We start from the raw sequence: 18,671 nt of genomic DNA, 5'->3' as shown, positions 1-18,671 counted from the left end.
AAATTACTTCAATTTGATTCAATTTAGTTCCCCTTGGAGGTGAATTAATGTAGTATCACTGAAGATCTCTAGGAGAGGATTAAAATTTCCAGTCCATAGGTTTGAAAAGTGTCTTTAAATTGATGATTGTTTCTAAAGCTGCAACACACTATCAGTTTTAAGTTCTTGCGTAATAAAAAAGTCCAAACATTTGCACTTGGTCTGTGGGAATTTCTTGGGGACAGCCAAACCACATGAACTGAAACGGCAGTTGGAAGGTGAGACAATGGATGTAGTCGATCCTTGTGGGTGTCTTCCAACCCAGAATATTTGAGGATTCTACAATACTTCAAATTCACATTTTGTTAAATTCTTCCTTGTGTTTCTGAACAGACACATGTGGAACTTGAAACAAAATTTAACAAAAAGCACATTTAGAATGATGACAGAAAAAAGAAATAAGTAATTTTCAGAAGCAATCCCCAAATGCATGAGAACACCAAATAAGCACAGGGGATAGACAGAAACGGACAATCAACTGAGACTCTGAGAGCTAAAGGTGTATGTTTACTCCAATATTGATTAAATTCCATTTTACTCCCTTTTACCTAACAAGTCTGTGCTCTGACAATTCTAATGCTTCTCAATGTCTCCAAGCACTTTTAATACCTTTTGTTACAGTTTAATTTCAATTTCCATAACATTATGCCTAACTTTATCCAATCAAAACTGAAAGAAAAACTATCATGCATTATTATTTTTTAAATACTTGAGCAGGGAAGAGGAAAGGAAATTACTAAGTGATGGTTCCACTCTGCAGTCTTACCACTCTCCCAGTATTATCATTAGAGTCTGGACACTAGCAACACATTTCACACTACCCAGCAATATGAAGACAAACTCCACTTTTGTTTAAATCCCAGGCTAACAGCTGAAGCCACCAGCACAACACTGACAGTACACACTGATTGTAAGTGTGGAAATCTCAGTTTGGTTTAATGTTATCCCAGTGGCTTCAAAAAAGTGCAAGGTGATGAGCCATTCTCTTTCAGCCCAGGGGTGCCCAGGAACTAACATTGTGCACCTACTTAAAGGAATTCTCTCATTGCCAATTTCTCATGTTAAGCTGACAAAAAGAAAAAAAAAAGCTGCAAATGCTATGTTGTAAGTTGCAATGCTGAATTAAATGGTTACTTACCATAATACTATATAAACAGATCTTAGAACTATGATGGAAACTAGTGTTCCATACATGATCTGAAAATAAAAAGAGAGATAAAATTCAGCAATTGGGTTCAAGAGACCTTATAAAATGCTACAGGAGTAAAAATTTTTTGAAGCCTCTGGTTTTTTTTTATTTTTAAGTCTTCGGAAAATATAATTCCTTCTAACTTCATCTCCAGAAAGTTTTCTGTTCAAGTTTCAAATACAAGTATGATTATAAAGCATGTCCTTTATACAATTACAGGAAAAGCCAGTTGTGTAAAACCAATGTTCCACTGTTCTGAATCAGAAAGCAAACACTAGATGGCACTCGGAAAGCATCCTGAAATCAAAAACGGTAACTAACCCCTACTATCTCTTCTCTCTCCGTGCATTTTAACACAGGACTGTACAAGCATCAGCTAAAACTGTTTTTGAAAGCTGTACTTCTTTCATTGATACTTGATTAATATGTTTCCTGAAAGCAAACACCTGAATAGGTTATGTGCTATTCCCACACTGAGCATGGGGAAGAACTTTCCAGGAAGCATTTCAAACAACTGTTACAGATTGTTTGGATTCAATCTAATTATATAGTGGGAAGGCTGCACACTCTGAAAAGATCCATGAGCAAAATCTGACTCACTGCAGACTTGATGAATTTGAATGCTATCACCTGACTTATAAAAAGTCAAAGTAATAATTTATTTTCTGCCTCGTGATCTTTAAATCACTCTCCTTTTTTTTTATTCACTAACTTAAAATCCATGTAACACCACCTCCAAGATGTACAGATTAAAGAAGAAAAAAAAATGTGGCCAGTCATGCCTGAGAGTGATGCAGAAGTCACTGCAGCAAGGAGAATTTTTAGACACTGGTGACATTCAATTACTTTCTATACTTTTTATTCTGAACACTGGTTTCCTCCTGCCAAAAGGCAGTTTGTTCCAAGCAGCTGTGCCTTGCTCTTTTTGCCTCTTTCCAGTGGCCCACAGGCCTCCCAGTAATTTTTTCTTCTTTGTTCACTGACTTAGATTTCTCATCTGCTTCTAGTTAGTTTCTAATTCTGCCTTTGTTTTACATGAAACAGAAAAATTATAAACCTTTGCTATCTATTTTTAAAAGCTGTTACACCTAACAGAAACAAGTGTGCTAAAAACCGGTGTCCTTACCATGTTCTACTGACCACCTCACAACCTCCTTCTTTTTGACTGTCTTTGAGACAGGGACTGCCTCTCTCTCACTCTGCTGTAACTAGGGTGTTCAGATCCTACTATCCTTTAAGCATGTCTAGTAATAGGTTACTGTAATAATGCAAAGTGAAACTTGCCTTCCAAAAGTCCATAAAGGCAAATTTGCAAACTCCTTTCAGCTTTAAGGATAAGGTTAGCAGCACATGTTGTATTATCAGTGCACATATACAGAACAAGACAGACAACAGAGCCCTTATGTTTGACAAGAGGTAAAAGTAAGCTCCAACACTGACTATTCAAAGTCAGTCAGCACAGCAGCTCTTCATTTGCATTCAGTACAAGATTAAAGAACTTCAGTAAATAAACTACTACTACTGTGTGCTCTGCTCTGTAGAGCTAAACAAAGCAAAACTATTTGAATGGCTAATTGGTTCTGGCTTGCAATTTATACAAAGCTGTTAGTTAATTCCAGTCCCCTTTGTTAGGGTACAGCACATAAACCAGGAAAAAAAGAAAACCAACAAAACCTGGTAGACACAGCCTGAGTATCAAGTGCATCTCAGTCCCAAACTAAGGGTAGGAAGGGGAGTGAGTGCTCAGGTGTGCTAGGTGCTGTCTGCTGGTACAATTCTTCACTGCTGACATTTTGCCTAAAAAGATCCCACCACATAAATACATTATCAGCCTCATTTAAAATGGCCCTCTTCATTTTTTTCTAATCAAATCCAGCAATTTATTGAAAGAGAGAGGGATGGTACAGAGGAAGATACTCATAGAAAGGCTCCTCCAGAATCCAAATTACAGTTTGATTTGCTGATCTCTCTTTGCTGATCTTCTCCTTCTTAAAATTTCCGTTGCTAAAACACTCCTTTGCAGTAGAGATGTGGGAAAAACCTACCCATTAAGAGCAATTTCTGTCATACACATCAGGGGTCGTGACCACCCTTATGCTTGTATCCGAATTGCTTTTGGATTCTTTGTACAGGGCGTCCTATAGTGTCAGAATGTGCCTAGAGTCTAGGTAAAATGCTACCTTTTTCAGCAGTTGCTAAAAGTAGGAAAGAGCAAAAGCTAAGAAAAGCTTTCTTTGCAGCATTTCCGGCTTGGTATTTCCTAGTGAGTTAATGGGTTGCAGAAGAGGACAGTATTAATGGAGGGAGGAAAAAAAAAAAAAAAAAGAACCTAGCAGTGACTGAAGAAAAATAAGAAAAACATGCCCATAGCTGACACTTCAATTTCTTGCCTTTTCCGCTTCCCTACCCAAACAGGTTGTTAGCAGTAAAACACATTTGTGTTTAAAAGCCTGTGAAAGACTGGAACAACAAGCTGTTCTGCTCTGCATGCTCCAATCCTCCTCACTGAAGGTGAGCACCCAGGAGGTTCTGCTGTGATATACAGAGACTGTAGCTGCACACCTCCCTCAGCTGTTTCTTACTAGAGGGCTACACACCAAATTGCACAACTTAGCTGAGATGTCAGGCAGCAGTGCTTACTTTATCTCCTTTACCATCCATGGTTCAACTACTTTTATCATGGTAAAACTTTCTTAGGTATTACCCATCCATCCAAAGAAGGACAAAGTACAGTATTATGTAAAAAAAGAAAAATTTGCCGTATTCAAGTTAAATTTTTCAATTCCTTTAGCTTCCTTTGTCCTTCTTTTCTTTTCTTTAACACATCATTTAAGTGACAGATGACAGCCCAAGCAAGTTTTCTGCTATTTTGTCTCACACTGTCATTAAATTGTAAGCCAAAGAACATCTTTGTACTTCAATTGAAGCAAAAGGAAAGATCAGAATCTCAATCTTCTGTTACCACTAGACAGCTCCCTCTTTGCTGTTTCAGATGCAAATAAAGCTGTGCATATTTCAGCTTTGAAGGTATCTTTGCAATTGAGGGAAAAACCCATAGTCTGATGAATACACAGCAGATTATATCATAAGAAGGCCAAATATGAAGCACTTCCTAATTCACAAATGGGAAGTAAGCACTTCAGGGCTCCATGTCTGGTGGCATTTTTAATGAGGAGGCAATTATACAAATGATACACAAATTCATTTATGTAAGTCAGAAGCAAGGTTGGTACTCCATACTGAGAAGGGAAGCATGCAAAACTGGTTCATCTACCCTTCTAGCACAAAAAGCAGCAGTAGCCTGCTATTCCCACTTTTGCTTCCTCTGCTGGCCTTCTACTATGCTTGTTTAATAAAGTCAATTTATCAGCCTCAAATATTAGTATACATGTTGGGCACTGCACTGAGAGATTTTGGGTTCTTGGCAACCAGGTTATCTAATACCCCAACCAGCTATCCAAAGATATTTACTTAAGCACTTGAATGTGGAAACCGTATTTGCAATTTTCAACAAAGAAAACTGAGTTCTATGTGAGTGTGGATTTCTGGAGAAGAAATCTGAGCTGAAAGGAAAAGAAAGGATCATCAAGATTACAATGAAATACCAAGTAACTCAACTCAGTTACAGCTCCCGAATGAACTAAATCAGATTCACTGGGTTTGGCCCTGTTTAGATGTATGTATGTGATGGCAAAATGACACACAAGTCACTGCTGCTGTAGAGCTCCTGGGACACTGCCATGGAAAGTCAAGTTTCCCCTTCAGCAACTTGTAGAGTTGAACCTTTGGAGAGTCAGAATATCCTTCCTCAGTCCCTAAGCTACTGTGCAGGTAGAAGCACCAGCTAGAATGAAAGCTGTACTCACATGGGAAGACATCCCCAAATGAGCTGTGTAGGAGTGAAATGTCACTCAAGTTACTTTGATACGTGCTCATCAGCAGGACAATGACAGAACAGGAAAAGCCCTGTGCTGAAGACAAGTTTGAAAACATCATTTTGAAGACAACACTGGGGAATCTGAATGTACAGAAAGTAAGAACACATTCCACTAAAAGGCACAATATATTAGCCACAAGCCTACAACCAACTATTGCCTTAGCAGCAGAAGGGATTCTGGGGAGCTGTAAGACATCCAGTGATCCATCTAGATTCCCCAAAATGGTGAATGCTGCAAGTATGAACAGGTTGTGCCCGGACATAACATATTCTTCGTGCGGTTTCAGGCTCCCTTACATACTTCTATATATACATTTATCTTGATTTCACTCTCCTCTTTGCACTTGTATATTTAAAACACCCCTAGAGAAAAAAATATATTCATTTTTGTATTAAGGTAAATTAAATACAGTAATTTCACGAATACAAGCCGCACCAAATTGACTAAGATTTTGCTCCTAAACCGGAAATGCAGCTAATACTCAGGAGCGGCTAATATGTGAATAATTTTCTGACATTTACAACCTCAGAAGTGCCAGCCAGAGTGGCAAGCCAAGCTGCTGCAAATTTGGCATTTTGCGATTGTTACAAATTGCTACTCTGTTGCACGGCAGGTGGAGCCTGGCTGCCTGCAGGCAGCACAGGGGGTGGGGAGAGAGGAGGGAGAGCTCTTTCCTTCCCTCCTCTGCCGCAGCCCGGGGGAGAGACGAGGGGGCCCCGCGGCGCCATTGCCGCGGCTTGGGAAGGAGAGGGGGGACCCGGGCCGCCCCTGCCGCGGCTCGGGGAGGCGGCGGGGGACCCGGGCCACCCCTGCCGCGGCTCGGGGAGGCGGCGGGGGACACGGGCCGCCACTGCCGTGGCTCTGGGAGGAGGCGGGGGGCTCTGTCCCCGCCCGCCACCGCGGGAACGGGGGGGGGGGCTCCGTCCCTGCCTGCCACCACAGGGCAGTGCCGGGCCGTGGTGACCGAGCCCAGTGGCAGCGGCGGCTGGCCCCCAGTGGCCCCAACGAGCGGCAGCACCGGGCTGGGCCACCTGGCCCCGTCGGCAGCCCCTAGCGGGCCGAGCCTGCACAGCCCGAGCCGAGCCAGTAAACCCCGCCCTGCCGCCGTTCTGTTACTATTTGGCAACTTCGTTGCACGCGGGTCCTCGCTGCGAATGACAGAGCGGTTTATATTCAGGTGCGGCTTATTTATGGACAAAAAACAAAATATTTGCCAACACCCAGGGATGCGGCTTATACTCAGTGCGGCTTGTATTCGTGAATTTACTGTACCTTTTCCTGTCATGCTTACTTTCTTCCTCTTACTCAAAGTCACCTGGAGACATAAATCCAATACTTGTATTTTACGTCTACCAAAAGTTTAAAAAAAATTCCTGGTCATGTTGTTATGCTGCAAACAGTGAACACATCCAGGCACTCCCTCCCCTCCTCTGGAGATCTGTGAACAGTTTAGAACAAGAACAGTTTGTATTCGTCCATCAGTGCACCTCTTCCGTTTTGAAACAGTCCTCATCCTTGTCCTCAGGGCCTCTCAGTTATCTCTTAATTTCCTGCCCAGTACACAGTGATAACTCTGAACTTTGTATCATCACAAATACCAGCAGTACATTCTTCTTTCTCCTGCTACAGGTTGCTAAAAATGAAACCAACCAAACAAAACAATCCCACTACTGATTCCAAGAAAATTCAGGCTTTTTCATCATATCCTTTAGTCATTTTTCACTAGTCACTACCTTACCTTATTTACAACTCTCCTACTGATCTGCTTCTTCAGTTGGCTTCTCATGAGATGCCTCAAGAATATGTTAGAATACCTATTTTTTACATTCACATTTCCTAATGTAGAAGAAACAGCTATTTAATCCATTTTTCCATTAACCTTTTTATTATTTGTTTGCTAAAATTTACCTCAAGCTGTCAGAGTAGATTGACTACGTAAATAAAACAGGTTTTTGGAACTATTTCACTATTCACATAATTTGGCCCACTAGCTGAACGAGGTTTTTTTGGTCACTACAAGCGAACAGATACGGTACGCAGCAAGCAGACAAATCAGATGCTTTGTTTGTGACAGCTTCTTAAGCCTCATCATACTAGAAAGAAGGCTACTTGCAAGACGTGAGTTGAAAGCTTAACTTCCAGAGTAACTACTTTACTTCCAGGGCTGTCTCTGTATGTCTGTGGATCACTTCACACTAGCAGCCATTCTTTCCTTGTCCCTTTCTTTGTATACATGTGGTAAACAGGGATGAACAACTAATCTGATTTAAAATTAATTCCAAGGAGAGTTAAAACCTGTTGAGTTTCCCAATCAAATTCAGAAAATAAATTTGTGTGCCAGATGGAACAGAGGGGAAAGGCACAGATGTTTTCAGTGACAATGATGCTGGCTTAAAAACAACCAGGCAGCTGGGATGTAGGGTTGTTTAGCACCTTGAAAATTAGGACTAATAGTGCTCTAGCCTGAGAGATTTGAACATAAACAAGACAACATATGCCTGTAAAGCCCATTAATATATTTCATTTAATTGATGAGGGGGCAAAAAACAGATGATCATTCGTCAGGCAGGAATTGGTTTCTTCCTTCTAATGATGTGCTGCCTCCAACAGCCCAAAACATGCATCTCACCCCTCCTACAGTTGAAGCACTAAAACTCTTACAGATCTCTCTTAATATGTGGATGCAGAAAAAGAAGTTGGTCTCTGTTGCCACTGTGCCATGGATAACAAACTGAAATCACCTTTATGCCCTGCTGGCAGCTGGCAATTTATGAGCCTAAATTGGAAAGACAAGTAGAAAGTAATTTGGGGAAAAATGAGGCTTGGATTCTGCTTGCTAAATATAATAGGATCTTCTTTTCCATTCTTACTGGCCTCCTTCCAGAGGGAAAAAACTTCGCAATCCATACTGAAACAATGAACAACAAAAAGCTATCCTTGTAGTTCTTCCTGTTTTTGCAAGGCTGACAACTTAGAATGATCACAAACACCTAGAGCAATCAAATGCTGCTTTATTTCCTGATGCTGCTTTCTACCCCAGTCAGAAAGATTGTAATTTAAACTATGATTGCATAAGCATATTTAATTTTACTTCAAGACTAAGTGACCCATTAAGTTTGAAAATGTTTACAGAAATTATTTAACTTTTTTTTTAATGCACTCTAAAATAACGTACAAGTATTAAGAAAATAACCTTACTCAGCTGTGCAGTCAGGGAAAATTTTCCTCAGGATTTACAACATATTTGGCAAAGACTGTGAAAAAATGAGTACAGTACTTGAACATTTGGCATTCGGCCACAACTGTATGTTCTCCATAAAAATCAATTTGCAAAGAATTGTTGTAAAAAGTCCAACACTTTTATGGGATCCAAATATTTTCTACATTGATTCCTCATGTAAAACTTATTACAAGGAATTCATATTCTGAACCTAAGAGAAACCAGATGCAGAAAATGAAAGGTCTGGGAGAACAGTTTAAAGTTTCCCTATTTCCCTCTTTTCCAAAAAGTAATGATATTTATTGTTTTAGTTTTTGTGACATGGGCAATACCTGTGCTGATACATCAAACTGGACTATAGTGAAGCTGTGATGTATTTATTCCAATTAATCAATTATTTGCCCAAGTTTCATTTAAGAGATAAAAGTTCACTACAAAAAGTAAATTTTGCCACTGTTGATAACAAAACTATTCTAAGTCACTTCATTCAAAACCAGTTATGATCAGCTCAGTAAAAAAACCCAAAAATTGTCACTTTCATCCCAGCCAGTATCTTTCTGCTGGAAATGTAAGTAAAAGGAAAAAAGAAAGGATTTAATTAATATAACCAAAAAAAACCCCACACTGCAATTTTTAAAAAAAAAACTACAGGTAGAGTAACAATTCATGTTTCTAGGGGAGATTATTTGGAGCAGCTGAAAATTTATTCTCTTGATCGACACATCACTAATCCACCAACAAGAGCCACGTATCATTTTTACAACTCCTGATGCAGAAGGCACATTTTGACAAGCAGTGGCACTACCAATTTCAAAAATCAAGGCTTTAAAGCTCTGTCCTGCAAAGAGCTCAGTGTTTTTTACTTGGCAATTTTTCAGCTGTTATCCCTAATAAAAAAAATCATAAATGAGGGAAAACTACCCATGGCATACAGAAATGAGCATAATTTCTAACCTGTTGTGAGGAGGTAAGCCATGCAAGTCCTATCCCCACAGGCAGGGGATGCACATTAATACTCTTGGGCTGCTACAAAAGAGCCTGTACCAAATATGTCATTAAGCCTGCACAAAGAACTCTGCTACACAACCCTAGAAGGCATTCTGTGCTTAAACTCACCTTGAATTTCCACAAAGTAAGACTGAGTAGTGAAAAAAACCAATAAGCTAATGTATTAAAGCAGAGAGAGGAACGTGGTGCTAAGTCAATCAAGCCATCTTATGATGTAAGGTCATAGTTACAAAGCAGCTGCTAATGGAAAGCAGTAGAAAAAGACTCAAAATGGCACACACCTTAGGGTCACCTCATTACACTTACCACTGATGAAAACCACGGGAAATATTAGGTCAAAAGCTGGAACACAACACACATTGAAGCATTCTAGTTTTTCAGGTCACTAAGTAAGAGGACAGTGACACTAAGGTAGCAATAATTCTTAAAACTCTTAGCAATAATTCACTAAGTAAGAGGATGGTAAAACTACAGGTAGCAATAATTTTTAAAGAAAAAGCAAATGGCAAATTGCACTTTCCTTCCATCTTTCTTCTAGTAGTAAAATACTGTTAACACATTCCACTAAAATAGCATCGTTAAAAAACAAAATTAGCTGTTCCAATTGAGCAAGATTTACCTGATGGAATACAGGCTCTTTCAAATTTAGGTAAACCTAGAAACATTAAAAAAGAGAAATAATTTGCGACAGAACCATCATAATATTATTCATCTAAATATTACCAAGGCTTCTCCTGTTAGAATCAAGCCATGAGTGCCTATCCATGCATCATTAAAGTCAGTCAAACATTTGAAGTTTCCTCTGGCAGAACCTGAGGTTTTAACTGTGGAATTATTTTAAACTAAGAAGCACAAATAGAAACAATAACATCTAACATAAGGCTTTTTATTCAGTAGAGTTGAACACATACAAAAACAATTAAGATGCTGAAGTTACCAGATGTTCTCAATATGCATTGCAAGAAGAAAACATACTCAACTTTGATTTGCTATTATTGTTTTTGACAATAATTCAACATTTCAATTATTTTCACAAAAAGCTAGCAGTTCTTCCTAGTCATAATACAGTTAATTTATGTTTTTGAAGAAGGAAGGGCACTAGACCTTAGACATAATGTGCCACAAGCTTAAACAGTATTAGGAGAAACAGAAGAGGCAAGGCAAGTATTTTGGCAGCTGAAGATGACTTATAATAATACTCCAGTTTTTAAAGAAATGGTTATCAACAAAAAATTACATAGGAAATTCTATCTGTAGTTGGTAGCCAGCATGAAACTAAATTTATTCATAAAGGAAGAACACTCCACTGACAAAGAGGGTCAATTTAGCTGTGTGTTAAAAAGTTACAAGCCTTTTAACTAATAGCTATGTTCTTCTCTTTTTCTGCCTATTTTAAAACACCAGTCTGCATCCTGGACTGGGTATCACAGTTCACTTTTTCACAGTCAAACAGAATGGTTTTTATTTCTACAGATAAATTAAAGTGAGAGAAGGTGAGGAACACAGCTTATCCAAGGTCTCATATTGAGTTAATGACAACTGTTTTTCTCACATTCCTATTCTAGCAACTGGATTATTGCTTTTCTTCCTTATTTATTCTATACCATGGTTTAGATAGAAAGATTTCAGCTTTCTCTGGCCAGCAACATAATTTCCCCAACAAAAGAATAATTTGTCTTTCTTGACTGGAAGTGACAGAGATTTAGTATTGGCTCTATAACATTCCTCCACTGTCAGAAAAACTGCCAACCTAAGGGTGAAAATGCCATATTAGAAAATGTTACTTACTATGCTGACTACGACGCTGTATGTTATTAAAAAGAAAAGCAGTGCATAATTGACTGTATTCTTGTACTTGAAACATTCATACCTAGAAGAGAGGATAAAGGAGAGAGATAACATTCATCACTCACCATATAATGGATGCAATTTCCAATGTATAATATTAAAAAATTTGCAAGAAAATTAATCCAAATTAGTCTTAGGCCCCTCAAGAAATTCTAACTCCTTCAATAAAGATACATTATTTAAAAAAAAACAAAACCCAAACAACATGCTCTTATCAATAAATGTTAAAAAAAAAAAAACTAAAATAAAAAAACCCTAACACCAATAAGTTCAAGCATATGCCAAGAAGTAACCCACTCTCAGAAAAGTTTGTGAGGCAGAAGTGTCTTTAGAAGGTGCTTACAGGGTGATAACAGACGGCAATTTAGAAATTAGCTTAAAATGCAACACAGCTGTCAAAAACATTACTGAGCAAACAGCAGTGTAGGAAAAGAACTGCCTTGCAAAACAGTGAACTCAGATCTGTTAAAATGTAGATTGTTTATGGCTTCACTACAGTTGCAGTGTAGCAAATTTGCTAGGTGGGATACTGGTAGAAGCCGAAGGTAAAACCACCTGCCTGCTCCCAGTATGTAAAACAACCAATTAAAATTACTTCACAATCTCTACACTACACCTCAGTCTCAGTTGCGATGGAAATACACAGACATCCCAGACTATCTCAATTGGAAAAAAGGTCCAAAAAAGTCAACAAAAATGAATTTTGAGAAGCCCATTATGATCAGGGCTGGAGGAAGCTGTCTATATAATTCCAAGTTACATTTGTCTAGTTTCTTTGTTTATAAACTTGGAGAAATAGACAGCATTATGAACTGATAAAAAGAAATAAAATAAAAACACATATGAGAAACAAAGAGTCTAAAGGTAGCACAATGTACGACATTGCAAAAAGGCTTGCTAAATTATACAGCTTGAGAATGAGCAGAACTGAATGATGTGTAAGAGAATGTCCTGTGCACAACCACCTGCAACCTAAAGGAAACTAAAACAATTATTAAAGGCCTTCTAAACGACACATTAGCTCAATTTTTGGAGCATTTTAATTGCTACCAGACATACATACACAGAATCTTACTGGAGGCATAAAAGCAGTAACAAACTTCAGTGCTTTTGAAGATAATAAAGTAATCACTGCACTAAAAAAAAGTTCAGATAGATTTTTGTAGCCAGTTCTCATCCTTTTTTTCCAATCACATTCAAATCAGACAAACGCAAAGGCAATTTCAAGGCAATAGGGAACTACAATGGAAATATTTCCACTAAAAGAGGCATTATGATTCTTGTCCTGAGTTTGAGCAAATCACACTAATGTATGAGTCACAAACTGAGGGCAATTTCCACAGATAGGTGTTTAGTCCTAAAGCATCTCATCTCCATTGCAAGCTACCAGTAATCTTCACCAAGACATCAAAATTTTCAAGAGCTGAATATTTGATATGTTCAAAAGCAAAAAGATCTTTTTTCCTTCTTTTTGTCTGCAACAAGCAGATTTATCATTTGGATTTGCCAAGTGATAGAACAAATATTAAATCCAGGTCTTGGCAGCAACACGTAAGAAAAAGCCAAAGGGTATCTTTACAGTTGTCAAATGTTACATTGCTCCCAAAATTAAATGGAAGAACACATCCTGCCATTGCATTAAGCTGTCATGCATGTTCCACGACACTTTCCCCAAAATATGAATTTAACTCCTCATAAAATCTTGTCCCTTTAATTTTCCAGATGAGTGAAAAGCAGGTTTAGCCAGAAACCTGAAATTTGCATTTCGAGCCAGACTACATCACAGAAATCCAGCTCCAATAAATTATAATGTTGCTAATTTTGTAGGCATTACTAAGGTTGATTTTATTGTGTCTGCTGTTTTTATACTAAGTCTTTAATGAGGGGGTTTTTTCCCTACTAAAATTAAAACTGGTAAAATATATCTAAATTTGCAAAAACTGGGACTAAAGTCAGCCTGGCACTCCAATATCATAATGCTATACAAAAACAGATCTCACTGAAAGCAGTAGAAGCCTTCTCTCCATATATGCCACATTTGGCTTCAGAGACTCTGTATTTCAAAAGTGAACATTTCATAAATATTCAAGAAAAAAGATTAACAAATACTTACAGGCAGTAGACAAACACACAACAACTGTATATCATCGGCAGTTCATCCAACAGCTATAAAAAGCAAAGATATCAAAACATGAAAGCTACTTTCAACTCACAAGTTTGTCTAAGTTAATTAAGGAGAGGTAAGTCTTAAGTAAACAGGAGTATTTAAGTTATTTGGATATCTTCTCGACTGCACTCTAACACGTAGCACTGTCAAACCCTGTTCAGCAAACCCTGTTCAAAGCCTTTGTATTAAAAATCTTATTACTCTGAATCTTTTGAATACTACTCTTCACAAACACCCACGCCTTCAAAGCATCTTGACTTTTTTGCTGCTCATACCTCTCAAAATGTTTGTAGGAATTAGTTCTGTAAAGCCAGGCTGAAGAAGACCATCCCATCTACGACCTTACAGTCAGTAGCATCTTCTTGCTTTACAGAGAAATTGAAACATAATTTTTCCATAGCACAAAATAAAATTTTAGTCTATTAGGATGGGTAATATGCTTGCATGTTTGCTTCTTAATTTTAGAAATTTCTTATGTTGTTTTAATTCAGAGACACGGTTTTTTGTTTGTTTGATGTGGGGTTCTTGTGGGCTGTTTTGTTGGATTTTCCCCCTGGAAATTATGGAGACATATAATGTTTTATTGTCTTAAATAATTTTTATACTTCGGGAGAAGACTGGTGTGTTACAACTAAAACAGTTATTTCTCTAGGAACTTGCCACCTTAATAGAATGGAATTGAAATTGCAATCAGAAGAGAGTTGATTTCTCAATAGCAGGTACACTCAAAATTGCCATTCATCATTAGAAGGAAAGTGAATCATAGCATAATTTTCTTGTAAAACTTCACATCAAAGAACTTTTGTGAATTTCTGCTTATAAATACATAGTTAAACTTACCACCTCTTAAGAAGGACTGAAAACCATGGAAAAGAACAAGGATACAAATGGATCAATGAAGATCCACAGCCTCTGATTTCTAATATGTTAAGCAAACATTAATAGTTAGGGCTTTCAGAACTTTTAGAGCTTGACTTTTAAGAAAAACAAGAACTAGATGCAAAAAAGATTTTGACATTTTTCCTTGATCACTCAAAGTTCTTGGTAGCTGTGCCTGTAAAGAAATTGCTTTCCTACTACTGCTACAGTGTACTTAACAAGTTCTTAACTATGTTATTCTGAACAAAGAGACTTGGTAAGAGCAGTAAGCAGCTTACTCAAACACTTTTATAAAGCCAGCCTGATTCTGCTCATTTTGGGATAATTTTCTAACCGCACAGTTAAAAACTTCATTTTAGCTTTGAAATTTCCTATTGCAAACAAAACAAAACAAAAATCTAACTAACAAAAATCTAATTATCTTGAGTGTGAACTATTAGCTTGTTGTGATTTTTGGTCATATAAAGTTCAGGAACTGTTTCACAAGAATGCGAAACAGTTCTGCTGTCCAGCTGCCACTGACAGGACAAATGTTGCTTCTTCCCCCACACTGCCACTGCTTCTCTCCACTGAGGAGATCAGATTGGTCTGACTTATGGGCAAACAGGTCCAGATGTTGAGCCAGCACACAACCAACCTTGCAGAGCAAGGTTTAAATCCCAGCACCTGTGCATTGCAGGGTCAGGGACCACAACAGGCAGGACAAAGACAGTATCAGGAACACTGGCAGCAGGTGAAGCTAACAGGCATGTTTGGTGGCACCTCGCCTTCACAGTGATGCCTTAGAAGGGACAAAATAGAAGCAATAGCTGAATTCAGCTTTATAGTAATAGTATTTTACAAATTCAGAGATGTGCTCCTCCAAGTCTGATAGGAATTAGTTACAGGATTAATTCACATGCCTGTTAAAGAGTGCGAGTCATTTTAACACCTCATAAAAGAAAAAAGCTGAGGAAGAACAAGAAATACAATACAGAAAAATTTTTCAAATTTGGACAGATGATTACAGTTGTAAGTTCATACGTTGGCAGCATCTCAGGGACATTACAGCAGCAACAAAGAGCCTCTCAAAAGATCTTAACTAGAATTTGCACATAGAAGACAATGACTTCTGTATCCAAAGGAATTAATGTTTCTAGGAGTACTGTCAAAGGCATGCCTAGACAATGAAGAACCATGGAAAGAAGGGAACTTGCAGAGCTGATTTCACTGGCTAAATAAGCATTTTGTGCATTCCTCAAGAATCCAATCAAGTAGATTCCCATAAAAAAAGAAAAAGGGGTGATCTCCTCAGAAATATTCTAAACAATTGCTTTCAAGAACAGAAACTTTCCTGTTTTCTTAATTAAGCAAATTGAATCAATAATTTACAGTATTAAGACTGCAAAACAAATGTAAAAAAGTCTCCTTGAATAGCTATGCTGTTTTTTTAACCACAAGAGATAAAGTGAGTAAGAAAAGTTTATTTACTGGTTGAACTGTTTTCTCTATGGCGATCAGTAAACAAACAATTGGAATAACTTTGGACCACTTGTGGATTTCACTTGGCTGGCAAAATAAACTTTCTCCACCTCACACAAAGCCTTTTACATCAGTTGACAAGATGATGCAAGACATTTCCTGCTTCCCTCTCATCTGCTTTTGCCCCACTTTATTTACTACAGTTCACATGCCCCTCAGTTGCTCTGATGCAACACCTGAACTATTGGCAAGTAGCAGCAAACTGATTCTGATTAAAATAAAGCCACTACACACAGAGACACAAACAAAGCCTCCAACAACAATCAAAAAATAACCCAAATCAAAACACCCATAATCTCCCCCTTCATAAAAGGTTTCAAGTCTGGATCATTTTACTGATTGAGACTTCAGGGTCCCCTTGCTTATGTCTGCATCAGTGTGAGAAAGAGGATTTGAAATACTGGCCATGACAGAAACAAGCAGATGGGGACATAATATGAAAAAGGTGGAAATTCAAGGCAGTTTCACCACCAAGTATAGGCACAGGGCACCCTAATTTGGGAAGGAGTGGTGAAACAGCTCTACAAACCACCTTCTTCATGGTAAGAAAAGCACCAAATATTCTTGCATGGTGACAATGGTATGCTCTGTGGAAGCTGACAGTCTCTACCACGTGCCAGAAATACAAACCAGAGAATTATGGAGGCAAACAACCAGCAATATGTAGGTCCCACTATGATCAGCAGAAATGCAGGACTTAATTCAGCTGCCACAGCATAGTTCCCTACTGCCACCTGAGATGCTCTGTCACCTCCAATACACCCATCCAAGACTGGCAGATATGATGGGAGTCTAAGAAACCTGCACCACTGTGGGATAGAAGTTGAAGGCTTGCGAGAACACTCACAGGGTCTAAAATAACACTAAACATCTCTGTTTAGACAAATGAATCTCTTTTGAGCAAAGATTGCCAGTGGAGTCTGTAGAATGATCCAGCCCAGACAACTCCCTCTCTCCACTCCACTGATTTCCATTGACTGTGGTGGGAACACAGACTTCCAGAACACTTTTAAATGTAGGTTTCTTAATTTTGAACAAAATCCTGCTTCACTGTGACTTGTATTCAAAGATGCATTTCCTTAATCTTTGCAGGCCTGACAGAGGACGACAGGACAAGACTCCCCGTGTCCCTTTAGAAAACAGGAAATACCAGGAAAATCCCTATATCCTGTGCCTTGTTACAGAATGCTGCCTACTTGAAAATAAGAGAGAAGATGACTCAATTACTGCTACTCAGGAGATACTGATTTCAGTATTAATGTTACAGGTACATCTAGATAAATAGAAACATAAAGATGAGACAAGTTACAATAAATAGCAGTAACTCTAGTTTATACTACTTGTTGTTATGCCAAAGCTGCAGGAATTTTAAAATAACATCTTGTGAAAAACATAACATGATTTCCCAAAGGATAAAGTATCCTCTACCAACATAAGCAATTGATGATAGCTCTTATTTTAGATGCAAGTACAGTAATTTCACGAATACAAGCTGCAGCAATTTGACAAAAATTTTGGTGGAAACCCGGAAGTGCGGCTAATAGTCGGGGGTGGCTAATATGTGAATAATTTTCTGACATTTACAACCCCAGACGTGCCAGCCAGGGCACCGAGCCAAGCACCTGCCAGTAAAATCCGGCATTTCGCAATTGTTACAGTGTTACTGTGTTGCCCTGGCTCCCTGCAGGCAGCACGGGGGGCAGGGAGAGAGGTGGGAGAGCTCTCTTTCCTCCTCTGCCGCAGCCCAGGGGAGGACGGGTGGGGGGGCGCGTCGCCATTGCCGCGGTTCAGGGAGGAGTGGGGGGGGGGGGCGCGCCGTCATTGCCGCGGCTCGGGGAGCCAACGGGGGGTCCTGCGCCGCCATTGCCGCGGCTCGGGGAGCCGACGGGGGGTCCTGCGCCGCCATTGCCGCGGCTCGGGGAGCCGACGGGGGGTCCTGCGCCGCCATTGCCGCGGCTCGGGGAGCTGACGGGGGCCCTGCGCCGCCATTGCCGCGGCCCGGGGAGCCGATGGGGGCCCTGCGCCGCCATTGCTGCGGCCCAGGGAGGACGGGGGGAGGGGCGCGCCACCATTGCCGCGGCCCGGGGAGCCGACGGGGCCCCTGCGCCGCCATTGCTGCAGCTTGGGGAGGACGGTGGGGGGGGGGGGGGGGGGGGGGGGGGGGGGGGCGGGAGCAGGGGGTGCTCCGTGCCTGGCCAGTGCCGCGGCGTGAGTGGGGCGCTCTCTCCGTGCCCGGCCGGCGCCGCAGCGAGCGAACCCAGAGGCGGCGGCCAGCCCCGAGTGGCAGCGCCGGGCTGGGCCACCTGGCCCCGTCAGCAGCCCCGAGCGGGCCGAGCCTGCACAGCCTTAGTTGAGCCAGTAAACCCCGCCATGCCGTGGTTCTGTTAGTATTTGGCAACTTTGTTGCATGCGGGTCCTCGCTGCGAACGACAGAGTGGCTTATATTCAGGTGCGGCTTATTTATGGACAAAAACCGAAATATTTGCCAACACCCAGAGATGCGGCTTATACTCAGTGCGGTTTGTATTCGTGAATTTACTGTATATATTTCTGTATATAATCAGTGGAAAATACCTATTGAAACAAGACCTGCATTACTGCCTTGTTGAGAGCAGGAGTCATGTACAATGATACTTAAGGCAGATTAACTCATTTTATACAAGTTTCATCTAGCCAAGAAATGACAAAATGACTGCACAGTGAGATACACACAGAAAATGATTCACAGCTACTTATCAGTACTCACCTGCATTTCATACTTCAGGGTCATGTGGAAGCACCAAGATCCCAATCCTACAGCTGAAACCAAATCAAAACTATCATCAGTTCAGGTACATTAACTTAAATGCATGAAGTGCATGC

The 18,671-nt window shown here is 39.9% G+C and overlaps 1 protein-coding gene across 1 annotated transcript in view; it reads right to left on the bottom strand.

The window, feature by feature from the left end:
• Positions 1 to 18,671, bottom strand: part of ACER3 (alkaline ceramidase 3) — a 58,547-nt gene that overhangs the window by 12,750 nt on the left and 27,126 nt on the right. Inside the window, exons 3-7 of the mRNA XM_033051486.1 lie at positions 18,556 to 18,608; positions 13,356 to 13,408; positions 11,183 to 11,264; positions 10,014 to 10,049; positions 1,178 to 1,236 (exon numbers count right to left, since the gene is read on the bottom strand). Coding sequence (XP_032907377.1) covers positions 1,178 to 1,236; positions 10,014 to 10,049; positions 11,183 to 11,264; positions 13,356 to 13,408; positions 18,556 to 18,608 — 283 coding nt within the window. The remainder of the gene's footprint in view (positions 1 to 1,177; positions 1,237 to 10,013; positions 10,050 to 11,182; positions 11,265 to 13,355; positions 13,409 to 18,555; positions 18,609 to 18,671) is intronic.

The sequence above is a fragment of the Catharus ustulatus genome, chromosome 2 (assembly GCF_009819885.2).
Source record: "Catharus ustulatus isolate bCatUst1 chromosome 2, bCatUst1.pri.v2, whole genome shotgun sequence".
Lineage (NCBI taxonomy): Eukaryota > Metazoa > Chordata > Aves > Passeriformes > Turdidae > Catharus > Catharus ustulatus.
Note: the sequence above shows the minus strand (reverse complement) of the source record. Positions and strands in the feature narration are given on the sequence as shown.